At 41.8% G+C, this 22371-nt stretch overlaps 2 protein-coding genes across 2 annotated transcripts in view; one reads left to right on the top strand and one right to left on the bottom strand.

Moving 5' to 3' along the window:
• Positions 1-22371, bottom strand: part of LOC135947052 (limbic system-associated membrane protein-like) — a 107942-nt gene that overhangs the window by 2612 nt on the left and 82959 nt on the right. Inside the window, exons 2-4 of the mRNA XM_065495609.1 lie at positions 8994-9142; positions 3505-3715; positions 829-1119 (exon numbers count right to left, since the gene is read on the bottom strand). Coding sequence (XP_065351681.1) covers positions 829-1119; positions 3505-3715; positions 8994-9142 — 651 coding nt within the window. The remainder of the gene's footprint in view (positions 1-828; positions 1120-3504; positions 3716-8993; positions 9143-22371) is intronic.
• LOC135947051 (aldo-keto reductase family 1 member B1-like) lies at positions 9609-11232 on the top strand. The gene is made up of 6 exons (XM_065495608.1): positions 9609-9765; positions 9825-9992; positions 10263-10574; positions 10633-10839; positions 10907-11055; positions 11119-11232. The coding sequence occupies exons 1-6, from the start codon at positions 9697-9699 to the stop codon at positions 11159-11161; spliced, it is 948 nt and encodes a 315-aa protein (XP_065351680.1). The 5' UTR covers positions 9609-9696; the 3' UTR covers positions 11162-11232.

Below are 22371 nucleotides of genomic sequence, written 5' to 3'. Positions count from 1 at the left end.
ACGAACAAAGGATCTAAATCCAAGAGTATTTTTAATACAAAAACAATGAAGCGAACCAAAGCTTTGGCAGCGACTCTTATGGTCTCTGCTGTTCAGTATGTGTGGCGGGCATTTGAAATCTCTCCAAATCATCGCTCGTCTACATAAATACAGAGAAGAACGATTTTGACGAATGAGTGAGTGTTCCAAAAGACTTTATAAGGTATGAATAATTCAAAACATTCTCAAAAAGGGGTAGAACTAATCAGGAAAGTAGCAGAGCAAATAACGCAGAAAATCAGATTCCTGTTATATTTATTGCTGACGAGGAGCACCAATTTCCCTGATTGGACGTAGTTACTTTTTTAATATTTTATGGATTTTGGCCAAAAATCAGACCCGGCACTATTTTTGGAATCATAAATGTTGTAAGTTATATATCCTCTACAGGGCTTATTTAAAATACATAATTTATCTCGTCAATTGAATTCTGAAATCTGTAGGCAATTGACAGTGTTTAAACGTGCCGCTGCATTGGTTTAGACTATAATCCAATAAAAATGAATTAAATTTTTTAGAGCTTGCCAGACTGGAGAGTAAAGACCAATTATCCTAATTTAGAACACCAATGTTATTTTTCTTAATGGCTAATGTTTAAACTAACTAAAACAGGCGTGAATTTAAAAAGTGTAAATGTATATTATTTTATTGAATTTTTTTTAAATATATATATTCTAAAATTTTCAGTAAATTATGAATGTTGCATCTCCTATTAAACTTGGGTATGGGACCAGTCCAGTGCATTAGCAGTAAAAGCGTGCAGCACAGATGAAGAGCACTCTGCCTTACCATTAAGGACGTGGACCATGACGCTTGCAGAGTCCGAGCTGGAGGGCGAGCACGTGTAGTTGCCGGAGTCGTTGGCGTGCGCGCGCGAGATGAGGAGGCGCGAGGTGCGCGGCTGCTTTTCCGTCACCACGCTGATGCCTCCGCGTTGTGAATAATTGATGACGTGATTACCGTGGTACCAATATATGAACGACGGCGGCTCTGGTGTTTGCAGAACGATGCACGTCAAGTTGATGTCGCTGCCACTTTTGATGTATAGCTCAGGGTTGGCCAGGATCTTGGCTTTCGACACTGCAACACAAGGCTCGTATGAGTGCCGCAAAAACATACTCGCCCTTTGGCGGAAGCAGCGAGTAGGGAGGGAAAAGAGTTTGTTTGCGCCAATTGAGAGTGATGACTTTTTCATTGCACCCGGTCGTGTTTGCGAGCGTTTGAATAACTTTACAGGTAAAAAATATGCTTGGCAGAGAATATTTTAGCAACAGCTTCATAAGCAGATCAAACTGTACTCTTGAAAAACTGAAAATTCTTCTCCTATTGTAACAATCGAATAGATGTTTTACAATATTATGTAACTTTTCGATCAGGGCGGGAAATTTTATTTTTTGCTCGCAGACCTAAAGTTAATAATTTACAACAACTTCGCTCTAATTATGAGTTGAATAAAATTCTTACGAGTTTCTTTCACATTATTTATATTTCTGTCGATCTTCAAAAAATAAAACAGCATTGAAACCATGAGCACTTACGCGCCAGCCCAGCGTTTTGAGTGTGCCTGAGTGTCTCGAGTGAGAGACTATGCAATTCTCTCAATTGGAATAAGATATGAATTACAGCTTGATATAATGAAAAGAAATATATTCATGTTCCATTCTAAAATCAACAGAAGACTTTTAATTATAAAGTCACAGCGTGGTTGGCGCATTCTTGTTAATTGTGTTTTCACTCAGCGCTCTACAGCTTGACGCGTAGAAGAAGCAGCAAAGATTTTCTTTCTCCAGAAATAATAAAAAGCAAGGGTGTAGAAGACTGTCTGGCTAAAAAGAATCTCATCACAATCTCATATTGCCTACGAAGATACAAAATACTGTGCTTGGATATGGGGTTGGTACAGGGAATGATATTGCAGATACAAGGGCGTCTTGGTATTTTGAATTTTAATTAAATGAGTTGTCTGGATCTGCAAAGCTCACACGGGTAAATTATTGCGAAAAGGCCTTGCTACTTTTCTTTTGTGTGAATGTGGAATTCATTTTAGAATTTCAACACAGTACTTGCTGTAATATGCGTCACGGCTTTACGTTATTTGCGTGTGAATGTGTTGCAAGGGTGGAAAAAGGCTTGACGTCATTGTGTAATTCGCCACCGTGAAATCGGAGTATATCACGTGGAAAACTGGCTTGCCTAGAGATCATTTTTCAGGACTTACGAGTTTCAAGTGAGAATAAATGAAGTTGGTGATTTCTTTTAAAGGCTATGAGGTGCATTTTTATAACATTTCAAAAAGAGATTTGAAGCTAGACTTTTGCTCTAACCGGGAAAATTCAATTCGCTTTGTCCATCAAAATGATCATCTCCAAGTGATGAACAACTTACTCACGATGGAGTTGCCATTCCAAGTCAACTCTCTGCCCGTTGATTGCCTTAGAGTGGCAAACTTTTGCATTTCAAAGGAGAAATAATTCGAGTCGCAAGCAATCTGCTGGGAGCAGAGTTTAGATTTAACAAGACGTGTGTGCAGTCGAGGCTGCGGTCAAGTCAAACATCCCATTAGTAAGAGGGCAGCATTTCTTTGGTTGACCAATGCAGAGAGAAACCGCAGTGATAACGAACATGCCTAACGAGCTAACACACATTCGCTGAGCGCGCGGAGTGTGCTAGACACATCAAAGGGACACTCGATCCAACTGTGACAATGTTTCTGATAAATTACAAGCGACGCAGATAGAGAAGTATCGTCTTACCATCGCGCGTTTGCACTCTGGATTTGATTTTCAAAGGGCGTAAAACACGATTGAGAGAGTTGGTTCATCGAGTTCACTCCGCAACACAAATTGCACGCCCGACTAATAGAATTATGAGCTCTCGCTGAATTTCTAGCTTTCAAACTGTAGTATTTCAATGTAAATGAGAGGAATAAATTCAGACTATATACCATGGGATAAGTTTGCTGATGAGAGATAGCAAAAAATTAAAGCAAAATTGACATAAAAAAGATACTTTCTCAATATGGGAATCGGAGGCGCTTTGATTTGTTTTAACAGAATTTTGAGAGTAAAAAGGAAATAATGTTGCGTTTTAAAGGGGTTGCAAGGCACTCCGTGCTTTATTGAGGGTGTTGAGCAAAATCTGACGTAAGCGTGAGAGCGAATTTTATTACATTTGCGCTTGAATGATTCGCTCGTAGCCAGATTCTTTCAATTTGAAAGCCCTCAAAGAGTTTGTGCGGATCAGACACGACGACGGCAACCGGTGCTGTTAGTAAATAATGCCAATACCAAAGCCAGGTGCTTTTAGACAGCTCGGCTCGCATCAAAGGGTTAATTAAATTTTGCACCTCCGCACTGCCTATTGAATTTCTAAATATTAGCGCCTCGGAAATTTCTAAAGCAAGTACTGCGCGTTTCGCACTAATTAGGCAAGAAGCGGCGTTTGTTGCTGCCGCTGGTAACTCACCAACTACGCTGAGCCGAAAAGCGCTGCTGATTTTTGGCTCCGTGCTCACTTGGCACTCGTAGACTCCAGAATCACGGGTCTGCGGTGAGCTGATTTTCAGCGTCCACTCGTCTGAGCCGTCTGAGTGCAGCGACTGGAAGCGCTGGTCGTTCGTGTACGTCAGGATGCCCACGGTGAGGATGTGAAGATCGCGTTTTCTTATCCACGACACCTAAGACAAAAAACAAATATTACAATTTAATCTGGAATCTATGATTTCTTCCGTTGAGAAGTATATAAATTTAATACTAGAAACATCGATCTAAAATAAATGTTAAATGAATTCAAACTTCTCTTCATGTGTGTAACACAGCCCAAAATCTCTTGATTTTAAATGGATTTTATCCAAGTCTGTGCATTTGGATCTCATAATAAAAAATCCAGATGAGGAAGGGCTACAACAGACTGAATAGTTTTCGCAATACGCCGTCGATTCACTTTGCCTATTTTTAAAAAAAAAAAAATGAATATGCTAAGTATTAGTTAGTGTCTAGGGATATTCCATACTTCGTCAATTCAACAAGCTATACTGAAAAACTGCTTGAGAAATATAACGGCTTTTATATTTCAAAAGGTTCACACTTTCTATCACGTCTTTAAATCGACTGGCTGCCTTGAAGCGCTGAACGTGGAAATTAATATTGCTCATGATTCATGAAGATTTAATAGACTGACTTACGGACTTGCAGCACTCATAGTTTAGCCTTAATCATAAAGTGTGGTTAAAAACGAAGTTGGAAAAGTGAGGAATAAGCATTTCACGACGCTCCATTCATTCAGTTTTAGCGGTGAAAGAGATCAAAGTAGACGTAATCTCGCGCAAGGAAGAAGTGCAATCTCATGTAGCAAAAAATGAAATCATATTGCAGATAAATCCAGAGGAGGCGAGCGAGCGAGCGGGTGGCTGAGCTGCGATAAAGGTGCACGTATTGATGTATGACGACGTGTGCGGCCCAGACCAATATTTCATAATTTCGAGTGTGGTGTGCGCTCTCATTTCGCCGGCAGCTCGTGATGTGATTTATCGAAGTCACTTTGTTCCGCAGGCGCCATAATAGCATCAAGTATGCATGAATTGGGCGATGCGAGCGCGGAAAAGGAGCACATCCCGTGCCGCTGTTATGTGTAAGAAGGGCCCATATGTGGTGTTTACACGCGGCCGGCTTTCTCTGCACGGCTTTGCGAAGCCTTCATTCCGGCCAATTTGTCTTTGAGCGTTTCGCGACTAAAAGGCTTTGCGAATCTGGAGGCGCAGCTCAATTTTGATTCTACGCCGACCTCCAAACATGCCAGAGGCTGACTAGAAACAAAAGTTAATTGTAAATAAATATTTGAATTTTCCTCTGTAAGGAAAGTTATAGTTTTATGTTCCCATATCAAAATATTTTAATAATTATTTTCTAATAATCATGATTTGTGTGGTTCTTGTCAATAATCATCATTTAAAATTTTGAAACTGTAGGTAAAAAATGGAATGTAATTTTAAATTTTGCAAAATTTCCATTCCCTTATTTCAAACATTTTTTTTAACTCCAAATTGTGTGTCTATGGTAAATTATTTTTTGCAGTACGCTCTGTTTGAGAGAACAAAATCGCACAGCCTACAAGATGTGTCTTAATGCATTATTCATATTGTTGGAAACAAAGTTTCCTAAAAATGTGTTATTATAATGAGCGGTGGGGGATGACAGCGGCCTGCGTTCTTACGCATTCGACAGTGAAGAAGTTGCGTTCCTTCAAGAACACACGAATGCATGATTGAGCAGAGGAATTGACTTGTTAGCACGGACTGGCGGAAAATTGAGTGGTTGGCAGTTTTAAAATGAAAATTGTTTTTTAAATTTTTTAGTATTAAGATGTTTGAAGAGAGAGAGTAATAGAGTCTACTGGACGCCATTCTCTTTATGCCAACAAAGTATATTGCAAAACTTAAACAACGAGGGAGACTTTCACGCCGTTCTTGCTGCAGTGTCATCGTTTGAAATCTCAATGCATTTCACGCTTCATTATGCTCTCTCGATCCACAAAGGAAGTAGAGGGAAAGGATGTCGCGGCTGTGATTAATTCACGTTTAATTTCATCACTCAATGCTCGACTTCTGCTTTTACTGCGCGCTTCTGCTGGGAAATCTTCCGCAATGTTTGCTCACTTTGCTTGGATAATAACGAGACGGCTAATCTATCCAGCTCTATAATCCTTTGACAAGCGGCTGCGTTTGTGAGCTGCTTAAGCGTGAATAACCAGCAGTGGTTGTTGTTCTTGTTGAGCTCTGGGGACATGGCCTAAATTTTGCTTTGAATGCCTTATTGAGCTTGTGAAACAAGAGATCATGATGACATATACTCACTGCTCAGAATTTATGCCGTTTGTGGCCCTAAATAAATAGACCTTTTTGAAAATTCATCATTCCCTTCATCAAAGATTGATTTGTTCTTTGAACTTCAATGCTGACAGTTTTGTGCAGATATTCCGAAACGCAAGGACTGAATTCCAGAAAAATCCATGCTGCAATAATTTTTTAATGTTCAATTTGATCAAAATAAAATGCCATATTGCGCTAGTACTATCAAGTTTGTGCCAAACAAACTCATCAAGGAACTCCCCTATGGAAGCTCTGAATTTTGTATGTAAACAACCAAGGCTCCTGGAAATAACTTTGCATGAGTGGCCGCTAACGCTGCAACTTCGCAGCCACTTCAACTCAACAATTTTGTCATCATCCCGGCTCGTGCGACGAACAGTTTTCCATGCATGGCCCGTGACCCACATTAAAAATTCTTCTCGACCGAGAGTCCAAGCAGCGCTGGGAGAAGCCCTCAAAACAGCGCACCGCTCCTCTTGTCTCCACCGCGCGCGCCTAAAATTTGCATACCACCAGTACTCGCGCCGTAAATTATATCAGAGGGAAGAGTCGCGAACTTGGCAACTCGTGTGACATTTTTATCTCCACGGCATCAAAATTAATTAGCTGTTAGACCTGGAAGTGCTCGCACTTTGTCACATAAATTTCGAGACAGCCCCGAGGAGCGCTAGGGGTAAACTAATCGATTAACAGCAGTAAAGGACCTAAGGTTTCTCGGTTGCAGTCGCTATTCCAATGGGGCCGCGCAATAATTTTCGTGTTATTGAAATATTTACGAGCCCCAACCCCAACTTTACGATGCGGTGCCACAAAATCCGTCGACAGTGCGCAGGAGCATCGCAGATTGACCAGCCTGAGTACAAAATGCACGGAGGGGTTGCGCGCTGTGGCGCGGGGGCAGCTACCGAGGTGATATCTAAATTAGTTAACCACGCAAGTAATGCAGATGGGGCTACTTTAGTACCGCTGTGCACAACAACTATTCTGAAGCGCCTGCCGAGCGTGTTTATTAAATCAGATCGCATTGCTGGCAATTTGAAATAATTAGGCAAGCGCTATTAGTGACGAGTAGCACGCTGAATCTAAATCGTTAATTGCAAATGTCATTAATTATTACAGGAATTTATACAAATCCATATTAACTTAATTACAGATTTTCATACTTTGCCTTTTAGAGGAGAATTCAAATCTTTTGCAAACAAAACTTAAACTAAAAGTGCAATGAAGAAATATTAAAAAAAAATTAGCAATATGCCTACCCACGTGTATTTAATCTAAAATTGAAAAAACCCGCCAATTTGCCACGTAAGTAAAATCCTTGATAGGGTCACAGTCGAAACCTTAAATAATTAAGTAAAAACTTGAAGTGATTTTTTGATGCAAGAAGCACTTTTCAAAATGAGATGACTATTTGTCAGAGATGGTGAGTCAAAACAGAGATGAAATACGTCTTCAAATTCTACTCTTTTACATTGCACTCATTGTGAGTAACTGACATAATAAGATCAGTCCATTAGCTTCCAGGGTTATATGAAGGAAAACTCTGAGGGGCCAAAATTAACATAGCCATTCCGGCTCTGCCCTCCCGGGTAGAGTTTTAGCGAGATGTTTGCCAGGAATGGTGCCTTTTCTCACTATGTGTTTTTTTTATTTTTATGTTTTGACAAACTGTTTTTAACATGTATGTACATTTTTTAAGGTGAGAATAAACAAACATAATATATGCCAAATAGAATCATTATTTTTGCAGGTCATGCTAATTTAGAACAAGTGGGAAGAAGCCATTTTGTTTTATGCAAGTGCAAAGTTAGTGAGCTCTGGAGTTCAACAGTTTTCTATGAAAAGTAACGTATCGTAAATATTCCACGAAAAGCTACTTAAGCAAGGGTTGAAGAGTAAAGTTATAAAGTGTACCATACTATAAACGTATTCTGCAGCAAGGTAATGAGATTAACTTTCGAGTAGCGCATATCGCAAAACAAAGGACACGCTCACTTTTAGAGTTTAACGAGCCGAATATCGCCTGATTTTGACTGAAGTCACGAACGGCATAAAGGGCACCGCCGTCGTATAAATTAAGCAATTAGAAGCTCGCGCGAAGTGATTAAAGTTGCGCATGAGTGCATTGCGACGGAGTTGGCGGCGGCAGCGTTATTAATTATACGCGGAAGGCTCGCATTCTTCTTGCGATCCTCTGGCCTGGGAAATTATCACATGTTCTCCTGCACGAGGCTCCGGAACACATAATAATAATAATAATAATACGCGCACAGGGTTGGCAGGGAGGCAACCGGCGCGGCACGGTTGTTGCTAATAGACTTAATCATTTTATCGGCAAGTCTATTAATTACTGCCATAGGTGCCTGCCTTATTTCCCAGGCAGAGGTCGGGTCCGCGCTTATTAGTTTGTTCGTTCCGCTCGCCAGCATGCTGTTCGTGGAATTAAAACTCGCGCTATGAACGATTCATTAAATCAGCAGCCATATGACAAGCGCCTTTATGCCACTGTGCCTAATCCCAATTACGTCCTTGCATAATTGAAAATGGAAATATGGAGTCGATTTGAAAGCCCCCCAATTGGGTTATTGCATCTGGGTGGCGAGCAGTTTGCGATAATGGCGTGACCTTTTCGACGCCAGCCTACGCGCACAGCACATATTGGTGCCATATTTAAGGAGCTGCAATTTTAATATTGAGCGTGACGTGTACACCACACACCACACGCCAGAGATAAGCGAAGCCACTTTTTGTTATTTAGCTGAGTGGGATGAGGTGCGCGTTGTGCTTCCATATCTCGTAATAATGATTTCTAAAAGAGCAATACAAATTAGACGCGTAATCGGCCCAAGAAAAAGATAAGCCTTTTGAACCTGATTTTAAATTATCTCATATTGACGAGTGATCAAATATTAGAATATCTGCATATATGTCTTTTCCACGACGGTTGAGAAGAATCGAGATTTGTAACATAATGCAGATTGATTTTTAATATTGATTGACTGATTTTTCTTTGCAAAATTTTGTGCAGCTATATGGACTATTAAATAAAAATAATGATGTTTTGAAAGTCGTGAAAAATTGTACTCACAGCTCTATCGCCTAAGTTGCGCACTCGACAGTGGAGGTAGGCTGTTTGTCCGACAGTCGTGGTGGTATCACGCTTGGTCGAGTTCTCAAAGTAAGGCTGCGAGAATGGCTGCTCCCAGTACGGTGTGTGGTGATCTATTATCGCACTCCCTGAAACAGACACGTCCACGTGTTAGCCGCTGCTCGGGTTTTTTCAGGAGACGATATGGAAATGATGTCCTTGTTAGGTGTCATATCATGCTAAAAGCAGCTGACACTTGAGGAAGCGGAAAAAATGAGCAAATAAATGCTATGAATACAAGTAGAAAGATGTTTAGTAGCTTAGGAGTAAACCACCCTCGGCACCCCAATAAATTTTGATGCGCTCTATTGTTTAATTCTGAAATAACCCACGAATTAAAAATTATCTCACCCTATACACGGCCTGGCATTGTCACCAATCATCAACTATCAAATACTTAAATATGAAAACCATTTTCCCGACGATTGCCTGGCGGTTTATTGGTCATGCATGCAATATCGAAAAGCGGCAACTCACTGACCTTTCGAGAGAGCGATAAGAATCTCCGATTCATTCCTCTCCGTAGCACAACACAAAACTGTCTGAAGAGAGGCTTAAATCTTGATAAGATACAAGCCAGTCCAATTGATATAAAAGCCAATAGCGAGAGAGAAGCTTTCTCATCTCATCGACTTCCAGAACGATGGCAGTGCCCAAAATCAAATTTAACAACGGACTTGAAATTCCCGCTTTTGGGCTCGGCACGTGGAAGGTGAAATTAGCGTTGGCGCTTCGAACGTGATTTTTTTACTCCTTTGCTCAAATATCCAGTCCAAGCCGGGCCAAGTGGAGGCAGCTGTGGAGGCGGCAATCGACGCCGGCTATAGGCACATCGACTGCGCTCACATTTACGAAAATGAGAACGAGGTCGGCGATGCCATTGCGAAGAAAATCAAAGAGGGTGTCGTCCGTAGGGAGGATCTTTTCATCACCAGCAAAGTAAGTGAAAGGAATACTTCCGAAAATATCATCTCTTGGAAGGGCAAGGTTCAAAACAGCTCAGTGGATATATTATGTCAGTCTCACATGCTCTACTCAATTTGGCCATTCATGCGTTATGAGTTGAGAGACGAGGCAGCATCGCATGGAGAATCAAAGTGATATCACAAAATTAATTCGCTTCAATCAACCTTAACGAACGTTTCGACGTTTATGAAATTAATTGGCATCATGCCTGTCCTAATGGAGAGTATTTATTGATTAATTTAGCTATGGAACACCGATCACGACACTGACAGAGTGGTGAGCGCGTGCCGCAAGACTCTGAGACACCTTAAGCTGGACTATCTGGACCTGTACTTGATCCACTGGCCGATGGCTTACAAGGGTGGCGACGCTCTAATGCCCAAGGGGCCCGATGGCAAAGTCGAGTACAGCCAGGTTCACTTCACCACTACTTGGCTCAAAATGGAGGAGTGCGTCCGGTTGGGACTGACCAAGTCTATTGGCATCTCTAACTTTAACAGCGTCCAAATTGACGAGTTATTAAAGGTTGCCACCATTCGTCCTGTGACCAACCAGGTAAACAAATTTTTTTTAAAAAAAATAAGAAAAGTGCTTAATTTTGTCACAAAATCAGGTCGAGCTGCACCCATACCTGCCTCAGGTCAAGTTGCAGAAATTCTGTGCCGATCGCGGTATTGTTTTGACCGGGTACTCTCCTCTTGGCTCACCAGACAGGCCGTGGGCCAAGCCTGGTGACCCCGACCTGTTGAATGATCCGCGAGTCAAGGCCATCGCAGAAAAATACAAGAAATCGTCAGCCCAGATCCTGCTCAGATATCAAGTAAGTAATTTATTTGTTTTAATTTAAACTTTCTGACTAACTAATGTTTTAATGTGTTGCACTATAGATTGAAAGAGGAGTTTCAACCATTCCGAAATCAGTAACACCGGCACGCATCATTGAAAATTTCAAGATATTTGATTTTTCGCTGACAAAGGACGAGGTTGACACTCTCACCTCATTTGATTGTAACGGTCGTCTTTGCGGACTGGACAGGTAATACCATTCTCTTCACAGCATTTATAACACGGAAAAAACTTACCCGCGTCTTATTTACAGTGCATCTGATCATCCTCTTTGGGGATTTAGAATCGAGTATTAAACCAATCCGTGACAACCAGCACTTGTTTTGAACGAATTTTAATAAATTTAGGCACTAAGCTCCTCCACAAAGAGCCTTTCATTCCCATAAGATAAATCCAACGATGAGAAAATAAAAACCAAAATATTCTTTATAAATATAAATAAGCGATTGCGTGATTAGGATTTAATCTAATTGCAAATGAGCTTACTTGTAAGGCACAACAAGATGCTTATTTCTAATGTAATGGAGATAAGATAAGGTTTCTTTTTACAACAGTAAAACTTGCTTATTTGACAACTTATCAACCTCTTTAGCTATTTTGTAACTAAACCATGAGTTTCGTGCATATGTTAATTATCTCCAACGGTACCAATATATAAATAGATCAAATTAGTGAAGTGTAAATTTAAATTTATTATTAGATTGTAGGAATTGTTTGCAAATATGGCAAGTGTCTGCTGATTGAAATTTAATCTGGCGTCCAAGTTAATCATCTGGAAACGGGCTAGGATTATACATCAAACAATGAGGGCTCTTTGAAATTGCCTAGTTTCCATTTAACTCACCGCAACGCAAGAGTTCACATCTCACTAAGTGATACATTAATTGGGAATAAGGAGAGTAAAGGTAGGAGATGCGAATAAACAGACAGAGTCACCAAAAGAGGGGAAGGGGTGGGGGTGAACAACCAGCGAACAAGCGACGTTCACCCCCACCCCTTCCCCTCTTATGGTGACTCTGGCTGTTTATTCGCATCTCCTACCTTTACTCTCCTTAATTGGGAATTTGCGATTGGTGCAGAGCCAAATCGCTTCCCTGGGGAGTCACCTTGGTGCTCTAATTTCGCGCAAACCTCAGCTTTCTATTACTCGCAAGCGGCATATCCCATCGCAGTTTGTCAGCGTGTTCGCACAAATAATTAATTTAGCGCCAAGCCGTGCGCGCGTTTCCTCCGACTGCGGTCGCGTGCAGGCAGAAATAATCTGCGACAGATGAGCCGAGCTCAAAGAAGGAAATCGCGTATGTCTTTCAGAGTACGAACCGGATTATGGTAATTAGTTTAGTACCTTGGCGAATAATAGGCGCGTCTGTGCTGCGTTCGACGAAGGCTTAATGACGAGAGAAATGAACTCTGAGCTTGAGTGAGGAGGCCCATTCACAGCCTCCACACGCCTCGTTTCGTTGCGTGAATACATACAGACACGTGAGTTCGTGTGTGTTTTGCTTGTGAGCTGCGTGCCTGTTTGACATTTATTGCGTGAATATCTCGCTCCCGCTAACGAGCAGTGGTTTTGGTTTCGTCGAGCAGCCGTGATAATTTATTCCAGTGAGCAATTTGCGAGTCAAATCACAACTGTATTACTTCAGTCGGAAATTGATAAGACGCTTACAAGCGCGTTGGATCATGATCGTTCTGCGTAGTCTGTGTTTGCTGCGTTAATTTGAGCGAGCATGGCTGTTTGATATCGTGTGTAATGTCAATAAAAAACTCCGGCTGTTTTTGCTCTCCTTTGCTAACTGAGTTTGCATATTCCTTTGAGAGCTTGAAATTGTAACGCTGTATATAAAATTAAACCACTTCCCTTGATTTTGTTTATTTTACGATGAAATTTTACCCCTCAAATATGTTGATAACCAACGCTTATTGGGCGTGCACATCAACAGAGACCTGCGCTGGAACGTGCACACCGACACCGTGCGTGCGAAGGCCGCCCGTGTGCTGGGCTTTGCCGCCCGCAACCTGCGCGGATGCTCCCATAAGGTCAAAAGGGTAGCCTACCTGTCCCTGGTAAAGCCCATCCTTACCTTTGGACTTCCTGCCTGGCACCCAACCACGCAGGCCAACATAAACAAGATGGATAGGGTGCAGAAAAGGGCACTGCATTTCATCCACGGACGACGACCGCCTCCGCCGCAAGAGACAAATATTATGCCATTCAACATGCAACTGATGTTCGCAGATTTGAATTTTTTCAAGAAGTGCCAGGGAGGTGAAATTGACTTTGACGCACGGGCACGCATCATCGAAGGCCGGCAGCTGCGAAACGACGCCAATAGCCAGCACCCACGGCTGCAGCCACCGTCTGTGCGAAGCGTGTTCGGCCAACGAGCTTTTTCCTTCAGGCTGGTGAAACCGTGGAACGACTTGCCATCTGAACTCAAGAATTGCACGGCGGCCGAGTTTACCCCCCTGTGCAAAAAGCATCTGTGGCAAATTTATAGTGTTCAGTGAATTTGTATGTGTCATCTACGGCTCAGTGCGGCGAGAGATTACATTGTAATTAATCGTTTTTGCAATACGTTTGCTAGTACTATGCCCTTTCTTGCTGTATTTTCTATTTAATCCTTAATTTTATGTATTGACAATAGCAAGAATAAACAAGAATAATAAAGCATTTTCAAAATGCAAAAAGAAACTCATTTTAGACGTTAACAGAAACCTGGTAAAAATCTAATGGGATGGCAGACCAAGCTTGATTACGCACATTAATGTCACAGCCAGCCAGATTTCAGTTGAAAATATTCTGCTACATCCAGAAAGCATGGTTAAGGATTACTCCAAAGAGAACTGGGTTGCATGAGTGGCTTTTAAGTTTTCCAAAACCAAGCTCTCGAATGTTGAACATTTTGAACTCGTATGCGGCTTACTCCTCGGGTTTGCTTTTGAAATCAGCGAGGAAATCAAAAGTCTGGTGCAAATAAAATATTCAGATCAACTCTTGCAGATGGCAATCGCGAAGAGCCACAATTTTTATTGATCTTTTCAACAGGAAATCTCCATACAGAGTGGAACAGGAAGAGTTTTGCTTGTCGTGTTTTCTTCCCACTTTGTGCAGAGGGCGCATCACAACTTCAACTTTATTACACGCTCAATCTGGCAGCCAGAGCGTTCAACTTTTGCCAAATCTTATTCAATTTGCAGGCGCTGCTACGGCGACGAAGACTTTTTAAACGAGCACATTTTGCGTGTCTTTTCCTTTTCCCTGTGCAAATCCTTTTCATCTTATTATCACGCCCGTGCCCTGAGAGAGCAGCATAATTCTATTACTTTCACACTTTGTGCAGCAAAAGCAGCTTGGTTATATCATGAGACACACGTATAATTTTTGCTGTTTTCCTTTTCATTCCTCTGGAGATTTGCCGAAATGAAATGAAAAAGTTTTAACAATTCCCCTGCTATAAAGCAGACGGCTGGATGAAGAATTGGGCTTTGCAAGTGGTGCGGCGTCAGCAGCGTGCGCTCAAATTAAACACTGTCTTGCCTGCTAAAAATAACAAAGAGACAGACAGCACTTGCAGGGGCAAAAACCGTGGAATATAATAATGCAATTCTGGGTCTGTGTTCTCTCAGGCCCATGTCTAGGGACAGCATGGCGCACTATTTAAACTGGCTGGCCGCGTGTGATGTGAGCGTGTTTGTTCTTCGAACGACGCCTGCTTTTTGCAAGGGCTAATATTTATCTCCCGAGCGCCTAGTCCACAGTGTGTGCTCTTCAATGCTTCAAAGTAAGAGCTCTTTCATTTTGTGCTTTCATTCAGGAACTGTTTTTTGTTTAGTATTTCAAAGTTTCCTTAGAGTTTTCCTCTTGCAACACTTTCTAAAAAAATCTGCTTCGCACTTAATTCGGATGAATAAACTTAAACGTAATTATTCATAAAGTGAGACTGAGTGCTATTTAAAAAAATCATCCTCAAGATAGAAGAGATATGTAGCGGTACAACAGCGCGGTCTTGCTTTCTGGGAGCTAACAATTGTCGGCGGTTTGAAATATTGTAATTTTGCATTATTATTTAACAGAAGAAAGTTGATTTTAAAATAAGAATTCAGTTTTCGTCCGTCAGCCACACGGTGCTGACGTGAGTCGTTTAATTGTGCAGAACCCGATTCAAAGGGGTGAGTCCAACCGTCAGTTAGCAAAATGAATTTGTAACTTATTATTGTATAACAATTTCAGTTCTTGTACTTGATTAAGTATCCGATCGGATTTACAACTGTAAACCAATACACCAACAAAATTCATCAATCTGAATTCATCGGTCTTCATCATTTCACCCTCTTAATTCCCCCAAAGATATTCAACCTACGCAACAAAGATGATTTACTGAGAGAACATATACGTATGACCATGTTATAGTGAAATATGTTCATCCCAAATATAATCACAAATAAAATTGTTTCTACAACCCACTGGCTGGTAAGCACAGATTCAAATCGAAGAAGAGGATAGCTGCTGCTCTGGCATATTAAATTACATTGCTAATGTAAGTAAGCGCGGCGAGCACAATGCGTGCGCCCAAAATCTCCCACCCTACTTAAACGATCGCGGTCTTTTATTATACTGGTATTGCTGGTAATTTCTAAATAAAAAGACGAGAGCCGGCGGGAGGAGAATAGAACGAGTTAAACGACCGACATATAATGGGCAAAACGTGCTTGAATTTTGTAGCAGATAAAATGAGTATGTAGTTTTGACCAAGTCGAGCGGCGGTGAGCAACTTAATGCTCTGCTCGCAAGAGCGGACCTGCGGGCATGAGAGCTGCTCAGTCGGACGCTTGAAATAAATGCCATTCATCAGGCGAAAATTGCTCGGCGAAAGAGTTTTGTGCGCGGTGCCATTATTTCTCACGGTTTTTGCACCCGTTGCGCATTTTGCGCTACATTGAAAATATTTTGCTTTGCAGTGACGCCACCGCCGCTCCACCAGAGTGTCCGAAATTGCGCCGCACATGCAAAGGAATGGAAATGGAAGCATAAAAATTGCTCGTGACATTCTACGACATGATAAAAAGGGACATAAAGCAGGCCGCACTCCCCGCTCTGGCGCCGGCGAAAAATGAGCTTGTTTGTCGGAATTTCCACGGGCGTAAGGAGCTTAATGAGACTGGAAATGGTGCGTGCATGGGGTGTTTTTCACGTTAGCTTGAATGTTTTCGTCTCGTTTGCCGCTGACAACTTGCAGTGCATCTATCTTTCGGGCAGATTCTCTTCCTTTCCTAACCGTCACGGGAAGTGCATATACTTTGCATCAGTTCGTATTTTTATTTAGCTCATCGCTCATCAGATTTTGATATTTGGGTTTCATAACCGAGGTTCAACCCTCAGAGGATAAACTTTCATGCTAATGAATGGCAAAATCTTGACTGCCTAATAGAGACAACCCACCTCAACGGGGCGGGCGGCATGGCTTTTGGCCAAGTCTCAAATCAGAGGTTATTAATTATTCAGCAGGTTGCGCTTGCAGACGGCTCATAAATGCCGGCGGGGATTGATCGGTCTCCCATTTCGCTGCGGCGCATTATCAGCAACACCATTAATTACAGACCTGACACCTGCTGCGAGGAAAGGCTCCGGGGACAACAGGGACGCGCCGTGTGCGTAGGCAATAATTGTTTTTCCTCCGTGTATAATGATGCGTTGTGCGAGCGAGCGAGAGACGTCGTGCCTGTCATTTTTCGCCCACGCGTTCGCGCGAGATCTTATCCCCATAGCGAAAGTAAGTTGCATGGCGGTGAACGCATTACCGAATCTGTCAAGACCCGTCTGATGAATGAGAAATTCGATATTAGATTTGCTTCCGCTGCGCAACACAAGCTTTCAATCTAATTCTCACCGCCGTCGCCGGCCCTCGGGGTGCCAACTAGAGTAAATATTTGATGCACGAGTCGGTTAGCAACAAATGCCGCCATGATAGATTTTGATCTTATTGCCGGGCTTCGCAATCTGTGCATTAAATTATTAATTGTGCTACGCTATTTCATTTTAGGTGTGCTTTGGCCACCGCACACGTATAAAACAAAAATAGTAAAAAACAGAATTAAAATTATATTTTTTACAAAGCAATAATTTCATTTTATTGTTGATAGAAGCATGAAGTCATCATAATTTTTCAGTTGAATTTATGCAGCTTCCTTAATATTTGTTTTTCCGTATCCCTACGCGGAAAAATAAACAGCTCGAAGGAAATTTTTTATTTAAATTGGTACATAAAACATTTGTTAAATATCTGATGCATTTTTCACTTCAAAATTTCCTGTTAAGCAATCCCTCTAATGCACTTAGGCCCAAGATATTAACAAAATTTGTCTGCATAATTTATACCTTCCACACGATAGCATAAAACCTCTTACCAGCGTCAAACTTGATTTCAACCGGCTTGAAAAAGATCTGGGAGTGAGAAAAGTTTTAGAATGATGAAATAATTCAAACTTTCGCCACGGTCGTCCGTCAAAAGACGAAGTTTTCCTGCACCACTGCGCTAACAAGTTGCAAAAAGGGTCTCGTCTCATCTCTATGCTCCTACACTGCGGCAAGAAATGCATATTACCCATCCGGCTGAATCGGAAAAGTTGTGAGTAAAACTAGCGACGAGCTGAGCATCGATTTTTCATTAATGTAATGTGACAAACCAAAGTTCCACCTTTCCTTTCCCAACATCTACTGCCGAAAGCACAGACGGAGCACACAATTTATACAAAGGTGTGTGTTTTCTTCTGGAAATTGTGCTCCGTTTCTCTTGCTCTAATTACCCCCTGTTCGTTCGCCTGCTCGCTCAGTCGCTCGCTTCCTCGTCGGGAGAAACTTTATTCACGAGAGAGGGAGGCTGCATAATGAGACGCCTGCACGCAGAAAACACAAAAATGCTTGGCGGCGCGTGTAATCTTAATTTCTAATCCACCAGGGACGCTCTAAGCGGCGGCGAAATCTTCCAAATTGGGGCGCGTAATGAAAGTTAAATTATTTACACACCCAGCGGGGGAGAACTAGAGAGTAGACAACATCGAGTATGAATTCGCGCGTGGGCTCAGGTAACATCGTCTGGCGTCGCACGCTAATTACTAATTATCAGTCATGCGAATCTCATGCTAATTTCAGGCATTTAAACATTTGTGTACTTTGCCACCAGACACGCGGAGCAACGTGGGTAGAAAGATGTAAGCTACGCAAAAGCACCCTTTTAAAAAATGCTTCAGATGTTTTAATTAGGGTTTAATGCAAGATGCATTAACATAATATACAAGGTGTAATTAAATCATTCGGTGAAAAATTAAATACCTTTTTAAATAATTGTATTTAAGGACAAGACGAATTGTTTGAGTATGTTTGGCTAGCAAAATAGTTTTTGCGTTTTTTTTATCATTGTAAGGGCATGATTTCGAGTCCGTTGCTGAAGAGAGCTGAAAATGATTTATACTCTCCACATAGTGATATGGGAGAGGAACAACTATTTTGGGCTGTTTTTTCATCACGAGAGAGTGCACGGCGTCTTTTTCTGCGGGAAGTGAGCCAGTTGATGGATGTGCGTGATCTCCTTGTCTGGGGAGCGGCATTAACCGCGTTATGCAACCGGCTCATCCGGCTTGTCGCGCAGGTTGCCTATATCAATCAAGTACAGTCTGTTGAGCCACACACGGCCAGGTCCCACTCGCCGCCGTGAAATGCGATGGCAGCATCTGCAGTTTCTTCCCAATAAACTTAGCATTCTCCAATATAACCTTTGCAGTCTGTTCGAATAAAGTGTAAGATTGGAAAGGTTATTGAATTTTCTACGCGCATGTGAAACCATCTGCTAACAGAAATACCTTTGAAAGTAAAATACAGCAAAGCGTTAAAAATGTGCTTAAAAATTGTATATATAGATTTTTATTTCTTTTCCTAGAATTTTTAACCGAAGAATTCCCCAGAACGTAGAATACTTTTTGAAAAACTCTGAAATGCAGTTGTTTCAGACTGTAAGCTGAGGAAGTAGTTATACATAGTAAAAAAGAACCCATCTTTCAGACTTTGCTGCCTCTATTCAGTCAATTTGTATACTTTACATCCACCTTATTACTTATTATGGGGCAGGGGTGTCCGTTTTAGTGGCGGGCCGTATGTCACGAAGTGCGGCGTAAAACAGAATACGGCCACGCAAGTTTGACTATAAAAAGGCTGATGACGGAAGTTGCCAGGCTGCAACCCTCTGGTGCAATTAAACTACTTGTGCGTGGAGCCGTGGTTCAAATTAAATAAAAAGAGGTGGGAGCTTCAAATTAGATTCATCAGCGGCAGAGCTGGAAAAACAGCTTGCAGGCAAACGCGCCAAGGCGATGGGAAACCTTTCTTATTAAATGCGCCCTCTCCAGCCTCGAGTCAGTTTTAAATTAAAGCAGGGAGGGTATCGGTAATTATCACCGCGGGTTAGGAAATTGTTGCTCCATATATGCGGGGCTTCGTTTTTGCCTTTCCTTTTTCCTTGGAAAGTCTTTTGCTAAATTAAGAAAGTGGTGTTTGCGAGAAGGAAACAGACCTTGAATTCATTCCAATTTTTTTTAAAGGAGAAAGAAATTGCACAGTTGTTCACTCAAAGAATTCCCAAATAAATTCTTGTCATTACATGGGTTCATTAGAATAAAAATAAAGTTTGTGCCCTGCTAGTTTTCCTTTCCGACAAATAGAAATTTTTAAAAGCAACGAAGCAATTATGCCACTGTAATAAATTTTTACGTTGAAGAACGTGCGTTCTCAAACTTCATAACAGGAATTAAGGTTTAATTAAAAAGTATGACTTTATTATGATCCTACTCAATATGTATGAAACCATACAGAACCTTGAATGAAAATTAATATCAGCTCAATAGCCTTTTAATAAAAAGAGTTTCTCTACCTCTACAAGGACTATCCATACCAACTTGGTTCACCTAAGCACATGCAAGAAAATTCGTAATGCATTACGATTGCTCTTGATCACAATAGTCGGGAACAATGAGGTTTCTTATTATGTGCACCAATATCATTAAGCCTTGTGCACCGAACAAGCGGCTCAAATCTGGGACATCTCGTGCACCATATTATGCATGATGATCGTAATATGCACGGTAAGAAGTCGAGTCCCAGTGCAGAGTGAGGCGCATTATTAAATTTTCTGACAATAGGCACTCGCGCGCTTGATGTGCACTTGAACGCTCGCTCGCTGCCAAGAGAGCGAAATCCAATCTGTTCTTTTTGATATGCAAAAGAGCAGTGGGGCGGAAATTTTCGCTAAACAATTGCGAGGCACACACTTGAGATGTGAAATGCACTCCGCCTTGTTTCTCTCCAGCTGCTCCGAGTATTTCCTCGCTGTGCTTCTGTCAGAACGGAGTTGGGCGCTGAACTCGAAAACTTTGTTAAGTGGAGGTTGAGCAGAATGGAAAATTGTATGTGACTCGAGGAAAGTCTTAATGGATATAGGAGGTTGAAATAAAAATAGAAAAATCTAGATTACTATACTATAGACGCTTATTGTGAGTGTTCTTGAAGCTTTGTCACTCGTTGTAAACTTGCTACTAAGCAAAAATACAGTAGACGGTGCAATTTCGTTTGAATGCTTAAAAAACTCATATAGTTTTAGCTGCAAAATGCGCGAGGGCAGAAACTTTGAGTCTTTCTAGGTAGATGAAAATTTTACCAAGAGATGCGTCGATTTTTTCATTTCCTGCGTGATTTCAACCCTTTCCCAGTCTCCGCAGCAATATAGTTGAGCTGGGAAAATTGCGAAAGTGATCACTTTCGAGTATAGAATCTCTTTTGACATTTCTCTCAGTGCGCGATATTGGAAAGCCGGTGGGCGGCCAGCGCGTTCGTTGGAGAACAGAGCCTGAAAGTACACACATGGTCTAGGCCTAGTTCCTTTTCTTTGCGTACGGGTTCAATCGCGTAGCACTAAGTCAAACAGAGGGAATATTTATTGGAGCCGTAAAAGAAGGGAGGAGAAGGAAGGTCGTTCGTCTGGAAATCTCAGCCGTCGCAATTCTCACACATCCCCTTTGCCAGCCTGCAGCCCGAGGTAGATGCACTGCATTCTGTCTGGCGTTCTGTTTGCGGCATCGCCTCTACTTTGCAATCCCACTCGCTCGGTTGCGGTGTGAGGGCGAATTATTGTGCTTCTTTTTCGGCAAGCAGTGACCCAGATAATTATCAAAGCAGATAGTTGATGCCACCGCAGCGCCTGCATTTGCATAATTCCTGCGGTGATAAATTCTCATTCGCCGTTTCGGTTTCTGAGCATCTTGATCGTCAACCGCTCGCGATTTAAATAATGAGGACATATTTCTCCGCGAGAGATACGGAGAGTGCACTCGAGTCGTGACGATTTTTCAGTTGAAGAGACGCAGTTTATTTATTCTCTGCGGCTATGCAAATCACTTACATCCCACTGGATAATATTCCACTTGAGATGTAGTCGAGATTCTAAGATATTTTTCGATGTGAAATAAATTTGCAGTCATCAGGCTAAAGAACGGCGTTCCGCAGCATTCATACTGTAAAATACATTTATTTAGTTGGAAAACCGTTGAAATTATATTCAAAACTCTAAACAAAGTTACAGCAAACTTTCACAAAATTGAAAAAAAAATTGAGATCATTGAAATAGCAAATTTAATTGTTTCCAATTGAACATCGAAAATAAAAATCGAAAAAGTCTTTACTGAACTGTCATTTGCTTGGCTAAAAAGGCTGATTCATCGTTCATGTGCAAGAGAGAAAATTTCTTGGTACCAGAGCCCCGAGCTTTCTTCATTTTGGTAGAAAAAGAAACACGACTGCTGTCAACAATTTGCTGGGTGAAGAAATTGAAATATCAAAAGCACACACTTCTTTTGATGTCTTGGCTTCCGTTAAGCCACTAGCAGAATTTTATTTCCTTGCTGCAAGCTAAAGGGAGCAATCTGTCGTCGTTGGTGCTCGCGTTTCCCTTTATTTACTAGCCAACTGCGCAAATACGCGCGTACCTGCCGAAAACTGTAACAGTAGTAGGCGGCTAGGCGCTGGTTCATATTTCTGTGTAGAACGCGTGTTTGCACTGTCGGAACACCTCCCTCCGTCTCTCTGACTCCCACATGTATAGGAATAAACGTACGTCGTCGTCGTAATGTGGCTTTAACAAACAAGTCTGTGAGTGAGCGCGCGCACCGAGTGCAGCCGGCTATGGGAAACCGCAAAAGGCTTGCAACGTAACACCCTAATAAAGAGCTTCACTTCGCAATTCTAATACACACGTTAGTTTGTCTGTCTCTACGTATACCTCCTCTCGCTAATATACACATATTCCGCCCCAGCATAGACGCCGCCACCACCGCCACCGCCGCGGTGCTGATGTGCATGAGAACGTGAATATTTCATACTCGACGCAGAGGAGCAGCAGTTTCTCGACCTCCGGCGACCGCAAATCGCTCCTAGAAATTTGCAAGCTCCTCTGCCAGACGA

The sequence above is a fragment of the Cloeon dipterum genome, chromosome X (assembly GCF_949628265.1).
Source record: "Cloeon dipterum chromosome X, ieCloDipt1.1, whole genome shotgun sequence".
NCBI classification, from domain to species: domain Eukaryota; kingdom Metazoa; phylum Arthropoda; class Insecta; order Ephemeroptera; family Baetidae; genus Cloeon; species Cloeon dipterum.
This window is presented reverse-complemented; position numbering and strand designations above follow the sequence as displayed.